The sequence below is a fragment of the Equus quagga genome, chromosome 1 (assembly GCF_021613505.1).
Source record: "Equus quagga isolate Etosha38 chromosome 1, UCLA_HA_Equagga_1.0, whole genome shotgun sequence".
In the NCBI taxonomy this organism is placed as follows: Eukaryota; Metazoa; Chordata; class Mammalia; order Perissodactyla; family Equidae; genus Equus; species Equus quagga.
Genome location: NC_060267.1, coordinates 86582940 through 86599329, shown reverse-complemented (window position 1 = coordinate 86599329; position 16390 = coordinate 86582940). Strand labels below are relative to the sequence as shown.

The following is a 16390-nucleotide window of genomic DNA, read 5'->3' as shown; positions in this document are numbered from 1 at the left end:
AGCTGCTCAGCGTGACAGTCTTGCCGGGCCATTTTGTTCGGTAATCTCTGATGTTGGTATCGTGGTCTGGTCATAGTCACCAGAGCTGACTCAACCATTCTCCCCAGGATGTAATGGTCTGACTCTCAGTATTATACTGTTTTCTCTAAAGTCTGTGTGTGTTTTTATTTGTATATACATGTATCGTTATGTCCCAAGTGCCTCACACTTAAAAGATTCTTAATAAAATATGTGGAATGGTTAAATGAAGATAGGCACTATTATCCTTATTTTATAGTTGAGGAAACTGCCTATGGAGGTTGAGTATCTTGCCTAATTGGTTCCAGCAGTCTTTCTCGTTCCAAAGCCCAAGGTTTTTCCGCACTAGGAAAAGAGGAGCTTTGCGTGCTAGTCGAAGCCTCATTCCAGAGGAGAGTGATTGAAATGCCAAGATCTGTGTCACGAGTGTGGTCCACATTTGGCTTTCAGATTTCCATCAGGGAATAAGCAGGTTGAAGTGGCTTTGTCTGTAGTGATGTCGTACTAGTGGGAGTAAGAAAAATCCCCTAGTCGTTCTGTGATACTTCATCGTGCTTTCTTTTCTTTGGAAGAAGAAAATACTTTGAGTATTTAAATATCTATGACAGAGCTGGATCCCTGCCAGTGAACATGACTTACGCATTTCTCAAAAGAGTCGTATTTATCTAAACAGCCTCGTCCTGAAGTATTTGACTTTAGGCTGCACATTGCTGCGGTCTGTTAAGGCATTCACCTTCATGACAAGGTTACGTAAGAGCTCTTCTGCCAGTTAGCCTCACTCATTCCATTTCTTTCTTGCTACTTTGAAAGACCATCTTTTTGTTTTTGGCGTTCTGCAATTATACTCTCATACCTCTAGGTTTTGTTTCCTTACATTTAACCTGTTGGGATTAGGTTGGAATTTTTCATTATTGCTGGAAAATTCTCAGCCACTATCTCTTCAGCCGTTGGCTGCACCCCAGCCTCCCTTTCAGCTCCTTCTGGAAGTCTGGTTATGTATATACGTAACATCTCTGACCTCTCTTCTATTTTTTCTCTTTTTGTTTCTCTGGTTGAGATTTGGATAATTTCTTCTGCTCTATCTTTCAGGTCACAAGTTTTTTCTTTAGCTGTGACTAACTTGCTATTAAATTCATTTATTGAGTTTTATGTTGGCTGTGGCATTTTTCACTTCTAGAAGTTCTGTGTGGTTCTTTTTAAAATAATCCATTGTCCTATTTTCTATTTTCAAGTTTGTTCTTTATTTCTTTAAACTTAATAAGCATACTTATTATTTTTTATCTGTCTGATAATTCTTAGGCTGGAAACCTGGTTTTACTGCTTAAAGATACCCTTTGCTATTTTTGTATCCTTGTATGTTTGATTATCTTTGACTAGTTTCTCCTCGTTATCCTTGAAGTTGTTTGTAAGAGATTCACTAAGCCCTAGAATGAAGGTGCTTTCATCCACAGAGGCTCTGCATTTGCTTCTGCTGGACACCTGGGGGCACCGCCATTTCAGGACCATGTTTTAGGGATTACGTAGGTGGTATGAATTTGGGGTACAAACATGCACAAGGGGTGGCTTATAGTTACAACCCTCAGGAACTGTTTGCTGGTTTTGTTTCTCTGTCTCTGCTCAGCATCAAGCAAATGTCCCTTGCGGCCCCTGAGGGAATGGGCGTGGAGGGGAGGAAGCTGTGAAGTTGGGTTTGGTTCATCCTTACACTCAGCTGGTAGCCCTGTGGGATTCCAATTTACCAGGGGCAGTTTTCCTTAGACCCTTATCTTAGGCAGACACTGAACTCTGATTTCTGTCCCCTTCTCCTGGATAAGGTCTTTAAAACCTAAATTCATGTTGCTCCATTTCCTCAGGGCAAAAGAAGTCAGGAGTCAGTTTATGTTCTCAGTCCTGTGTGTTGGTTTTTCCTCATCTCTCTGACCTCCTATGGCTGGAGTCCCCTGGGCTCAACCCTTCCTTTTCTTTTCCAGCTACAACTGAATCCCTTTGTGCCCTACTGTAGTTTCATGACTATCATGAAAGTTTAATTACTATCTGTGTGTTGACAATTTCCAAATTTATGTCTCAATCCCAGACCTCTCTCTGCTACTCCACACTCAAATATAATCTGCCTATTCCACATCTGTAATTGGTAATTCTAATAGAGATTGCAAAGTTAGCATGCCCAAGACAGAATTCCTAGACTTCTTCCACCTCCGGCTTTCCCCATTTCAGTTAATGGCCATTATCCTTTCGTAGTTGCCCCAGAAGAGATCCTTGGTTTCATACTTGACTCCTCTTTCCCTCACACCTCACATCCATTTCCGGAAATCCTCTTGGTTATAACTAATAGATCCAGAATCTTACCACCTCCACTGCCATCACTCCATGCCGCCTCGTCTCTCACCTGAATGGTTGCGGTACCTTCCTAACTAGTCTTCCTCCTTTTGCTCTCACTCCCCACAGAGTGTGCCTGTAAGTCAGATCATGTCACTTCTCTACTCGAAATCTCCACAGTTTCCTTATCTCACTCTGAGTAAAGGCTTTATCTGCCCTCATACACCTCCTCCCTCCCCTCAAATGCATCGCTAATCTTCTCTCTTGCCAGTCTCTCTGTCAGTCAGTTCTATTCAGCCACATTGATCTTGCTGTTCCTCAGATGTACCTGGTAGTCTTCTGCTTAGCATATTTGTATTCTGTTCTCCCTGCCTTGAATCCTCTTCCAAAGATACCCACATTGTTCTTCAGGTGTTTCATCAACTGAAGCCTCTTGGTAGGCTCTTCCCTCATTGCCCTATTTAAAACTAGATGCCTCTCCAGCACTCTTTATCTACCTTTATTACTTTATTTTTCTTAATAGTCTATAGTTAGCTTCTGTATAGTTCCATGTGCTGTTCTAAGTACTTTGCAAGTACTTAATCACATATTTAATCCTCTCACAACTCAATATGTTACTTTTATTATCCCCATTTTACTGATAAGAAAACCAAGGCACAAAAAATTTAAGTAATTTGTCCAGGGTCACACACACACCTGGTAGGTGGCTGAGTTGGGAATTAAACACAATCTCATTGTAAAGTCTGTGCTGCTAACCATACTTTATGCTGTGTTTCCATATGCAGCATTTGTCACTTTTTATGGTATTATATTACTTCCTTACTTTGTTCACTGTGGGTCTCTACCTGCCACTTCTGTCCCCATCTAAATGTCAGCTCCAGGAAGACAGAGTTTTTTCTTTTATCTGTTTTGTTTACTGCTGTATCCCTGGTACCTGGAACAACGTCTAGTCTCTAGGTTCAATGAGTATTTATTGAAGAAAAGGACATTATGTACTGCTTTAGAGTGGTAAGATGTTTGAAAGTCTCAGTGACATAGATAATTTCGTGGGAGAAAAAAATCTAATGGCCATAAGAAGGAGATCTGAAGAGCCCAATCATACGATATGAAATAGAAGAAAATGATCAAAGTAATCTCCTCTTCCCCACAAGAATGGCTCCAGCCTTTCTGGGTTTCCCAGTAAATACTTTGAAACTTTTAGAGTCAAGTACACAATTCCAGAGCAATGAAAAAGATCAGAACTATCCAGTTCATTCTATAGCAATTAGGCCACAAGACACTTGTATGACCTTGAGCATGTCTTTGGTCTTTTCTGAGCCTCTTTTTTCCTTTTCCGTAAAGTAAGTTGGCAATACTGAGCCCATAGGATTGTTAAGATTACAGGTTAGGATCTAAGAAGCCAGGATAGTCCCTAGAAAGTAGTTAGCGCTCAGTAAATGATAGGAGTTATTATGATAGTGACACTATTTCAAGACAAAAATAGCACACCAAAGAAAACTTTACTCCAGATTAGTTTATAATTGTAGATTAGAAAAATTTAAATAAAATACTAGTAAAATAGACCTATTGGTAGAATAATCTACCAAAAGAGTTTACCTGAATCATGCATGAAGGTTAAATCAATCAATATTGAAAATCAATCAATATTGTATACTATGTCAATAGGATAAATAAGAAAATCACGTGCTTATCTTGATGGTCATTTTGTAAAATCTAATAAAATTCATTACTAATTCTTAACAGAAAAAAAGCTCAGCCTGTGATAAAGAGCTTCTATGTTAAGTAGCCAACTTTGTACTTAGAGAAACACTAAAAGTACTTTTTTTGTTTGTTTGTTTGTTTTTTAAAGATTTTATTTTTTTCCTTTTTCTCCCCAAAGCCCCCCAGTACCTAGTTGTATATTCTTTGTTGTGGGTCCTTTTTAGTTGTGGCATGTGGGACGCTGCCTCAGCGTGGTTTGATGAGCAGTGCATGTCCGCGCCCAGGATTCGAACCAACGAAACACTGGGCCGCCTGCAGCGGAGCGTGCGAACTTAACCACTTGGCCACGGGGCCAGCCCCACAATAAAAGTATTCTTAATTAGAATAACCAAGAAAAAGAGGCTGCCTGCTGTTGTCATTGTGATTATTCTTGTTTTAGTCTTGACCAGAATTTTGTAACATTCTCCAAATGCAACAATAAAAAAGGGTTGTCCAGACTAGGAAGTGGTGTAAATATTGGAAAGAGAGAGATAAAAATATTGTAGATGATATGATTTTATATTTAGAAAATCAAAAGTAATCACAGAAAAACTAATAATATGAATACAAATTCAGCAAAGTAGTTAGATATGGGGTGAATATATAAAAATCTGTAACAATCTTATATATGAGGTATAACAAGTTAAAATATCTTCGCTTTATGTTCCATTTACATACATTTGCCTTCATTTTTCCTAAACATAATAGCATTGAATCATAATCTACATATGGGGGCAATTATGAGACATTTCCAAAAACTTGGCAAATAAAGAAAATAAGATTATCCTATGGGAGTTAAACTATAAAATTAATTACTGAATGGGTCACAACAGAGACATGTGAAGCATCCTAAAAGAAACTATTTCTCAGGCCTAAAATTTAAATATAATCTGATAGAAGGGAAGCAGAGGTCCCCAAGATCACCCCCAAGTTCAGTGATTAACTAGGAAGGCTCATAATTCTCAGCATACAGGCATATTCACTACTAAGAATTATTACAGTAAAAGGATACAGAGCAAAATCAGCAAAGGAAAAAGGCACATGGGGTGAAGTCCAGAGGAGAGCGGGTGCAGACTTTCAAGAGTCTCTCCCAGTGAACCTGCACAGGATGAACTTAATTCCCCCAGTAACAAGTGAGACACGAATGAAATGTCTGCCAGGGAAGCTCACTAGGGACTCAGTGCCCAGGGTTTTTACTGGGGACTGATCACGCCTACATCCTCTGCCTGGCACATACCAAAATGCCGTTCTCCTGGAAGGAAAGCAGGTGTTTAGCATAAACCATCTTGTTTGCACAGTCTAGGCAACATGAGCCACTCTTACCAGTTCTGCTAATGGTGGGAACCCTCCCCAAATCAATTCTCAGAAGCCAGCTAAGGGCCAGCCTTGTAAGCAAGCCTTTCAAAGAATAGTGGACCTGTTATACTAACTCTTTCTAAATAGTATTAAAAAAGAGAGAGAAAGAGAGGTTGGTCAGCAAGGGAAGCAAAGAAGAAGGAGACCTTGGGACATAAATAACAGTGATGTCCATTATAGCACTCTCCAAGAGCTGAGCGTCACGGCAGGGATCCAGAAGGCATTTCTGCGGGATGGGAGAACACCTCCAGCTGCCTTATCTGAAGCATGCTCTTTAGTATCATTCAACTTACTCCCTTTGTTTTGATTACAAGACATTTCTAATTTATCTTAATTATTTGTTTAATTTTTTGTATTGATATTATATTTAAAAATCAAAAATGCATATTGTGAAATCTCTTCATCCCTTCCAGTCCCAATTCGCTCAGGTACTCTCTGTCCGTATACGTAATCACTGTTGTCTGTTCCTTGTTTATCCTTCTATAGATTATTTAAAAATGCATATATGAGCCAAAACAAATATATAGTCTCTAGTCTTCTTAACTATATAAATAGTAGTAGCATGCTACGCACACTGTTCTGTATCTTACTTTTTTTTCGCTTAATAAGAAATGTTGGTGGTCTTTCCATATCCATTCATAAATAACTTCCTCATTCTTTTTTTTAATAGCTGCATAGTATTCCATTGTATGCCTGTGCCATAATTTATTCTGCCAATCCCTTATTGCTGATCATTGGTTGTTTCCAGTCCTTTACTGTTACTAATAATGCAAAAGGAATAACTTTGGACTTATGTTATTTAACAGGTTTGAGGGTATATCTGTGGGGCAAATTCCTAGTTGTGGAATTGCTGTTGTTAATGGAATATGCATTGAGATTTAATAGATAATGCCAAAATGTCTTCTAAAGAGTTTGTACGAGCGTTTACTCCTACTCTCTAGATATGAGTGTTTGTTTCCCCATGTTTTTGCCAATGGTGTATATACTCAAACTTTTGGAAATTTTGCTGAACTGATAGGTTTAAACATGGTATTTTGGTGTAGCTTTGATTTTATTTCTCTTATTATCAGTAAAGTTGAGCATCTTTTCATGTATTTGAGCCAATTATGTTCCCTTTTCTGTGAATTCCCCTGTTATCTTTCACTCATTTCTCTGTTAGGTGACTGGTCTTTTTCTTATTAATTTGGAGAATCTCTTTCTATACTAAGGATATTAATCCTTTGTAATATGAGCTGCAAATATTTTCCCCAGTTCATCATTTAGCTTTTGATTTAGTTTGTGCTATATTTTATTTACTATGCCTAAGCCTTTGATTTTTGTAACTGGGTTTATTAATCCTAATCATAATAGTTAGGAAGATCTCCTCAGTTACAAAAATAACCTTTATTTTCTTTCGGCACTTTTATTGTTTAATTTTTTTACACAAATCTTTTATATATTGGGTATTTATCCTAGTGAATGGTATGAGGTATGGATCCAACTTTTTTTTCTAGATTGCTATCCAGTTTTTCCCACCAATTTGAACTGTCATCTTTGCATATATACTCAAGTCCTATCTGCTTCGGGGTCTAATTCTAGACTCTTCATTCTCTTCCATTGATCTTCCGCCTCCTCAGTGCCACACATTTTTAATCACTGAGGCTGTAAAGTCTGTCTTAATATCTGATGAGTCTAGTTCCCCTTCTTTGCTCTTCTTTTTCAGGGTTTTCCTGGCCAATCTACTTTTTCCATATGAACTTTAGAATTATTTTTTTCAGTTGCAGGGAAGAGCCTGTGGCCATTTTTATTGAGGTTGCTTTACATTTTAATAAACGGATGTAACGATATCTTTCAAATGGGCTCCTAAGAACATAGTATATTTTTCCGTTTGCTCAAGTCTTCATTTTTATCATTCAGAAGTGTTTTTAAGTTATTTTTGCTTTTTTTTTCACTTCTTATTAAGTTTACTCCCAGGAGTTTTATCTTTCTTGTTGTCTTACCAGTTTGTGATTCTTGCTTCCTATGTAGATCTGCATTTGGGGAAAGGATATCCTTATCATGCAAAGGGTATTCTGGTTTGACTGTCAGTTTAATTCTCACTGTAAATGAAGGCATTGGCATTCTAGATTTATATGTCACTGCATGTGAGCAGTTAATATGATCCACAATGAGAGATTAATCCAATCTTCACATACAAGTAAGTCAGGTTCCAGAGCCTATGAGACTGAGAGCCAGATCCTAAATCTTGGAAAATTCACCCTTGTAAATACTAGTCTATGTTGCCCAATGGGGTGGCCTCTTGGTAGACAGCCAGGTGACCTCTCCCTGTGACACTGCAACCGTGTATATGCCTTTATTTAAAAAAGCAATAATTCACTTGGCAAACTTCACTATTTTAAGAAAGCCTCTTACACATGGTAGTTAGATATGAATGGCAGTCTCTTCAGCTGTTGCAGATGTTTCTGCATCCGTTTGTGAGTATAAGGGCCCATTTTATACACTAATGATGTGCTTTGGGAAATTAGTGAGTAACTATCTTTGGTCAAATCTTTAATGAAAGTTTTAAATTCTTATATATTACAGAATTTCACAAACTTATTTGGACAGCCACTAGTCTGCTTGCTTTCTCCTACAGCATATCCAAAAGCTTTACAAGGTATGTTCTGTTATTACCTGTTACATCCGTAGGTTGTAAATAAACACTGTCTACATTTTGAATAATATTGATCTTTGTCTCCCCAACCCATAATGATCACATGTGGATTTATAGTGTTTAATGTGGCAGCTGTCAATCTGAAATAAACCCATAAGTCTTGCCAACATCCAGACTTGTTTAATATGCTACCATTGGGCCTTGAGATAATTCTAAAAGAAGTAATAAATCATCCCTGAGAAAGGGGCGGTTTTGGTCCCTTGCTGTTGGGGAACTCACGATTTGTGAACGTGTTTTGCAGATGTTTGTTTTGGTGTGCTCATCATCATCTGTGTAGCGTGATTTCCTATATCTCTGGCTACATATTTTAGGCATCTTTTAAGAGTGTAAGATTTCTGGTCTAGAAAATGTTTCAGCCTATACCTAAGAGTTAGATAACCTGGCACAACTTAAAGGGTTTCTTTTATGCACATTGTTAGCTTATATTTTTTAAATAAAAGAAACTCTTCTCAGTGGGCCAGAGAGACAGGTCAGTGTTTGGGCCATTTCTCAGATGGCTGAGAAATGAAAGACTTTTTGTCTTGAGTAATTTGTCCTTAATAAGCAACACATAAGACCTGATTCTAACCTGCAGTCATTAAGTTAGGTGAAATACTAAACAAACCTTGACGCTGTTTTGGCAGTCCTTGTCACTGTTTCACTATCTCCCTGACTGTGAATAGTGCGGTGTCTCTATGGGAGATGGCATTTTACTGCTACTCCCCAGCCAGAAGTCCTGTCTGCTGACATAGTTTGACACAGGAAGTGATGGTCAGCATTCGAATGCCTGACAGAAGCTGGAGGCTTTTCACCGTTGTTTTAAGGTAAGTTCTGCTATCTAACAGGGAAAAACATGTAGAAATATTAAGTTCATGTATCCAACAGTCAAATTACTAAGGGATAGAACTTACCTTCAAACAACGGTAAAATTCTCCTGCTTTGAGGACTTTGTTAACCTGTTTCTTATTATTTCTAGAGAAATGTAACCCTTTCCAATTACCTGAGAGTACTTTTTTGCTATCCGTTTGTCCCTTCAAGATGCAGCTTTATTTAAAATTGCATGGTCTAATTGATTAATAGACCCGTTAAAGGCTTTAGTGAGTAGACAGTAAAAACACAGACTCTGGAGGCAAACTGATTGAATTTGAATCCCAACTCAGCCACTTACTAGTTGTGTGACTTTGGGAAGTTACTTAGCCACTCTGTGCCTCAGTTGCTTTCCTATCAAATGAAGATAATAATAGTACCTACCTCATTAAATAATTCTAGGTATATTGTAAATATTTACTATGTGCTAACATCATTATTAACTCAGTTAATTGTAATTTTTCCTTAACATTTTTCAGTTCAATATCTTATCTTTTGTGCTATAAAGCTTACATTTGCCCTGTTTGGGCACAAAACTAGCAGATACCTAAGTAGTATTTGGAATGTTAAATTTGTTCCTGTACCTCTGGTATCTAAAGTCTACAGTTCTCTCTTTAACCAAGAATTACTTCATTCACTCAACAAACATTTATTCAACATTTATTTGTCAAGTACTATGCTAGGCACTGGAGATAACACTGACCACACAAATGCAGTTATATTTCTCACAGAGCCAAATGTCCGGTAGAAGATAGAGACAGCCTAACAGGCAACTAACTACTGTAGGTGCTATTAGTGTTTCATAGCAGGAAGCACATGGAAGATGTAAGACGAACTCTTAACCAGCCGTTGAGGGTGAAGAAAGTGGATGAAATGATGTCTAAAGTGGAGTTGGAGGATACACAGAATTAGATGGGGATGGGAAATGGTTGAACAAGAGTGTTCTAGCAGAGAGAGAGTGTGTGAGCCCTGAGATAGGAGCTCTGAGATGAGAGAGTTTGTGGAACATTTAGAAAAATTAAAGCAGTTCCTGCTAGTTAAAGGGTAGAGTTTGGGATTGTGTGACTGAATTACGAAAAACCTTCTAAGATTTGTTAAGAGATTTAAATGGAGGACAATGGAGTGCTGTCAAAAGATTTTAAACAGAGGAGTTGCATGAAGGAGGATTCAGTTAACCTTGTGAGGAATGAATTGGAGAGAGCCTTGATGGAAATAGGGAGGTGGTGGGGGCCAGAACCAGGACTAGTTAGTTAGCTTCAAAAGATGCTCAGTCAAGAGAACCAACAGAATCTGGTGGTGGACTGGATGTGAGGGAATAAGGGAGAGGAAGGAGGCAGGTATGGACTCCAGGTTTCTAGCTGAGGTGCTGGTAGAAACAATGGTACTGGATAAGAGGCAGACTTGTGAGAGAACAAAAGGGGAAAGAATTTGCTTTCAATTTTGGACATGTTCAGGTTGAGGTTACCTTTGAGAGGTAGGTTGAATATGGTAGTCTAGAGCAACTCTGTCCAATAGAAATGTAATGGGAGTCACATATGTAATTTTAAGTTTGGTGGGTGTTTTTATTTTTTTGAGAAAGATTAGCCCTGAGCTAACTACTACCAATCCTCCTCTTTTTTTGCTGAGAAAGGCTGGTCCTGAGCTAACATCCATGCCCACTTGCCTCTACTTTATACATGGGACGCCTACCACAGCATGGCTTTTGCCAAGTGGTGCCATGTCTGCACCCGGGATCTGAACCGGCGAACCCTGGGCCACCGAGAAGCGGAACATGGGAACTTAACTGCTGCACCACTGGGCCAGCCCCAATTTTAAGTTTTCTGGTAGCCACACTAGAAAAAAGTAGAAATAGGTGAAATTAATGTTAACAATATATCTTTTTGTACTAAGGCTTTGAAATCCCATATTTTTTTACACTTCACAGTTTGTCTCAATTTGGACCAGTCACATTTTAAGTGTCCAGCAGCTGCCATAGGACAGCACAGTTGTCAACCTGAGGTGCTCAATCTAGGCTGCAGAAGGGGAACTGGGAATCAGTGGGCACATAAAGGATAACCAAAATTATGGGAGTAGGTGCGATCGGCAGTGTGTAGGGCCAAAGAAAAGAAAGAACATATTGGTATTTAAGGCATAGGCAGAGAAAGAGCAACTAACAAAGGAGAATGAGAAAGATTGGCAATTCTAGTCATTGTCATGGAATCCTATCACAAACAGCCCATGATCCAGCACTTGCCATATTTGGATGAAATTTGTAAGTTACAGGGGAAAAGGCAAAGGAATATGTTCATTTTCCATTTCTCTTAAGTTTACTAGGCTCTATCTTAACGTGGTTCAGCACAAAGCAACGTACCTGGGGTGTGTTTTTGTAGTTCCATGCAGAATTTACTTTGTTGAATTATGATTTAATGATCTAGCCTTAATTTTATACATTATCAGTATATTAAAATGTTCCTCAAATGCATCTCTTATCTTTTGCAAAAGTGTTGTGTCTCTCTCTATATATATAAAACATGTTTGTTATTACAGATCAGTCTCAACGAGGTAGCCTCTTCACTCTCTTTTTGAACAATCCTCTAATGGCCTTCCTATTTGTCTCTGGATTGTCAAGCATGCGTAGAGGCCTGTGGGAAAAGTGTCAAGAATATCTTCGAAAAATCAACCGCGATATTGCCCAGCTTCTGACCCATTCACGTTCAATAGGTACCCTACTAATCTAACTGCACACTTAACAGAGTGTACTATGATGATTTAAAGTGGTTTAAAATTGTTTAAATTGTTTGAATTTTTAAAGGTATTTTGTTGAAGGCAGGAACATTGAGAAGGTTTTCCTGAACTTTTCTTTCCCTTTGAAATGTATTTTCCATTTAAGCATCCTTTTACTGTCACTTTTCTCCTCTTTGCAGATCAGGCATTTCTCCAGTTTTTTGGAGATGAATTTCTTCGCTTGCTTCTCACAAGATTTATCTTTTGTTCAGCCACCATGAGGATGCACAAGATTTTTCGGGTAGGCAAAGAATGTTATTAAAGACCAGTTTTACCATTTTAAGTATTTAAGAACCATGTATTATATTTTACCTGTATTAAAGTTTGAATAGATCCAAAATAATATTCACAAATTAAAATGTAAGGCATGAAGATGAACAATATAAGGCAAATCTGAGTACCTACCACCCAGTTTAAGAAGTAAAATATTTTAGTTATCTTTGAGGCCCCTCTGTGTATCCTTCCTAATCCTGTCTCCCTCTCAAATGAAACTAAAATCCTGAATTTTATAATTATTATTTGCTTTCTTTACAGTTTTGTCACATGTGTTTGTATTCCTACACAACATATTGATGGATTCATATTGTATGCATTCTTCTACAACTTGCTTTTTTTCACTCACTGTTACATTCCTGAGATTGAGCTATGCTGACTGACTGTAGCTTTCATTCATTTGTTTTCACTGCTATATAGGAGTCCATTGTTTGACTATATATCACAAATTGCTCATCCATTCTACTGATAATAGACGTTTAGGTTATTTCCAGTTTTTTATTATTATAAACAATGCCTCTGTGAAATCTTCTATCAGTTTCCTGGTACATGTATATAAGGTCTTCTCTGGGGAGTGTACCTAATGGTGGAATTGTGAGGTCAGAGGATATAGGCATATTCAGCTTTACTGGATAATGCCAGACTGTTTTGCAAAGTGGTCATATCACTTTTTACTTGCACCAGCAGTGTGTAAGAGTTGCTAGGCTCTAATCCTTGTCGCACTTGTTTCAGTCATACTTATGTTTCCTGTGAATCTGGTGGGTGTAAAGTAGTAGCCCATTGTGGTTTAATTTTCATTTCCAGCATTGCTGTTGAGGTTGAGCAGCTTTTCATATGTGTTATTGTGTTCCTTGTGAAGAGTGTGCTTGAGTCTTTTGTCTGTTTTGCTCTTAAGTAGTTGGTTTCTTTCTGAATATTCATGTGTTCATAACGCTGTTCATTGAGGTTTTAACAATTTTAGCCATTGTATTTTTTACTTCTATAAGTAACATTGGGTTCTTTTTCAAATATACCTCAACTTTTTTTTTTTTTAAAGATTTTATTTTTTTCTTTTTCTCCCCAAAGCCCCCCAGTACCTAGTTGTATATTCTTCGTTGTGGGTCCTTCTAGTTGTGGCATGTGGGACGCCGCCTCAGCGTGGCTTGATGAGCAGTGCCATGTCCGCGCCCAGGATTCGAACCAACGAAACACTGGGCTGCCTGCAGCGGAGCGCGAGAACTTAACCACTCGGCCACGGGGCCAGCCCCGAAAAAAAATATTTTAAAACTAAGAGCTACAAAAGACTTTTAAAAATGTTCAGGTAGGGGCTGGCCCCATGGCCCAGTGGTTAAGTTCTCGCGCTCTGCTGCAGGCGGCCCAGTGTTTCGTTGGTTCGAATCCTGGGCGCGGACATGGCACTGCTCATCAAGCCACGCTGAGGCGGGGCGTCCCACATGCCACAACTAGAAGGACCCACAACGAAGAATATACAACTAGGTACTGGGGGGCTTTGGGGAGAAAAAGGAAAAAAATTTAAAAATCTTTCAAAAAAAAATAAAATAAAATATTTTTTTTCTTTTTATTATTATAATTTTAAAATGTGAAAGAATTATACAGTGAGTACCCATATACACACTATCTAGATTCTGCAGTTAACATTTTGGTGTGTTTGCTTTCTCACACTTTGTCCATTTATCCATCCTTCTTTCCCTTCATCAATTCATCCCATTTTTGGATGCATTTTGAAATAAATTGTGGACATCAGTAGACTTTACCCTCAACACTTCATCATGCTTATAAACAATCAATTACTGACTTCTTTTTTTAACGTAAAGTTTACATACAGTGAAATGAACAAAACTAATGTGTACCATTAGATGAGTTTTGGCAAATACATACACCTGTGTAACTCAAACCCCAGGCAAGTATACAGCAAAGCATCATTTCAGAAAATTCTCTCCACACCCCTCTTCAGTCAGTCCACTACCTATTAACCCACAGACAATGCTCTTTTTATTATTATCATTCTCCATTAGTTTCACTTATTCAGGAATTTGAATTATACACTGTGGATTCTTTTGTGTAAATCTTCTTTAACTGAGCATATTGTCCTTGAGATTCATCCGTGTTGTTTCATGTCTAAGTAGCTCATTCCTTTTTGTTCCTGAGTAGTATTTCATTGTCTGAATATAACAGTTTGTTTAGGCCTTCTCCTTTTGATGATTAGCTGGGCAGTGTTAAATTTTTGACTATTAGAAATAAAGCGGCTATGAATGTTCTTGTACAGGTCTTTGCACAGACTTGTGTTTATGTTTTGAATTTTCTTGGTCATAGGGTAGGTTTGTGTTTAGTTGTATAAGAAACTGCCAGAGTTTTTCTCAAAGTTGTTGTATCATTTTATATTCCCAGCAAGAACGTATGAACATTTCTCTACATCCTTGCCAACGTTTGGTGTTGTCAGTCTTTTAAATTTTAACCATTCTGGTGGATTTATAGTGGTATCTCGTTGTAATTTCAGTTTACATTTCACTGGTGAATAATGATATTGGACATCTTTTCATGTGCTTATTAGCTACATTTTATCACATTTTGTGGCTTGCCTTTTTGTTTTCTGTTCCTGATCTGCTGAGAGTTTTTATTAGGAATGGGTATGGAAGATTGTGAAATACATTTTTTCTGCATGAATTGATCTGATATATATTAATTCTGTTAACATGGTGAATAGCATTGCTTGATTTTCTAATTGTAAGTCAACCTTGTATATCTGGGTTAAACACATTTTGTGGTCATGTATTACCCTTTTGCATTACTGTATTCAATTTGCTAATGTTTCACTATGGATTTTTGCATCTGGTTTTATGAATGATTATAGTATTTAATTTTCTTTTCTTGTATGTCTTTGTATGGTTTTGTTAGCAGGGTAATGCTGACCTCATAAATTGAGCTGGGATGTGTTTCACTGTCTTCTGTTACTTAGAGAATTTCTTTAGAATTGGTATTATTTCTTCCTTAAACAGTTGACAGAATTCATCAGTAAAGCCATCTGGACCTGGAGTTTTTTTTTTTGGAAGGTTTTAAATTATGAATTCAGTTTCAAAGGCTGTTCACGTTTTCTATTTCTTCTTAGTTTTGATCATTTGTGTCTTGCAAGTCGTTTGTCCAATTTATTGCCAAAAATTATTCACAATATTCCATTGTCCTTTTAATTCCTATAGGCTCTCTAGTGATATTTCGTGTCTTATATTGGTTATGTTTCCTTTTTTTCTTTTTCAGCCTAGCTAAAGGTTTATTAATCTTAATGATCTTTCCACATGAACAGTTTTTGCTTTCATCGATTTTTTACTGTTTCTCTCTTTTCTATTTATTTCCATTCATGTTATCGTTTTTCTTCTTTTTAATTACTTTGATTTTAATTTGCTCTTTTAATTTCTATATTTTTAAGCTTAGATCTAAAACCTTTTTTCTCTTCTAATACAAGTACTTAGCTTTTAAGCACTGCTTTAGTTGTATGATTTCAGTACTTTTAAATTTGTTGAGACTTGTTTTATGACCCAGCACATGAATTATCTTGGTGAAGGTTCTAGCTGCGCTGGAAAAGAATGTGTATTCTGCTATTATTAGATTGAATGATGTATGCATGTCAGCTTGTTCAATTTGATGTTGAACTGTTTGTTTGTAAACAGTGTTCTCCAAGTCTTCTATTTTCTTACTGACTTTCTTCTTGCTTGTTCTATCCCTCACAGAGGAGTAGCCAAACCTCGAGTTAGAATTGTGAATTGGTTAGTTTCTCATTTCAGTTCTGTTTTTACTTTGTGCATTTTGAAGCTGCTACTGAGTTCATACATACTTAGAGTTGTCATGTCTTGTTGAAATTGCCGGTTCATCATTATGAAACGTCTGTCTTTATGGATGACAGTATTCCTTGATCTGCAGTCCACTTTGTTCAGTCTTGGTATAATCATGCCTGTTGTCTTCTGGTTTGTGTTTTCATGGCAAATCTTTTTTCATCCTCTTACTTTTAACCTATGTCTGTCTTAATATTTAAAGTCGTTTCTATTCAACAGCATTAAAGTCCTGCTTTAAATCTAGTTTGACCATCTCTACCTTTTACTTGACATTTTTAGTTTTAAATTACATTTATGTTAAATGTAATTTTTAAAATAGTTTGATTTAAATACGCTGTTATTTGTTTTCTATTTGTCCTGCCTCTGGTTTGTACGTTTTTCCTTTCTCTCCTGCCTTCACCTTCATTTAAATTAATTGAGGTTTTGTTTTGTTTTAGAATTTTAACAACACTGTTTATTTATGCTATATCTCTTGTTTTACTTTTTTAATACCACTTCACATTTAATATAATTATCTTACAGCAGTGTACTTTGATTTTCTCCCTCCTATACTCTCTGTACT

The 16390-nt window shown here is 37.3% G+C and overlaps 1 protein-coding gene across 3 annotated transcripts in view; it reads left to right on the top strand.

The window, feature by feature from the left end:
* Nucleotides 1-16390, top strand: part of SCAI (suppressor of cancer cell invasion) — a 143243-nt gene that overhangs the window by 114414 nt on the left and 12439 nt on the right. For all 3 annotated transcript variants that reach the window (XM_046644665.1, XM_046644669.1, XM_046644676.1), the window contains 3 exons: nt 7993-8065; nt 11495-11668; nt 11872-11972. In XM_046644665.1, the coding sequence (XP_046500621.1) occupies nt 7993-8065; nt 11495-11668; nt 11872-11972 (348 nt within the window). The remainder of the gene's footprint in view (nt 1-7992; nt 8066-11494; nt 11669-11871; nt 11973-16390) is intronic.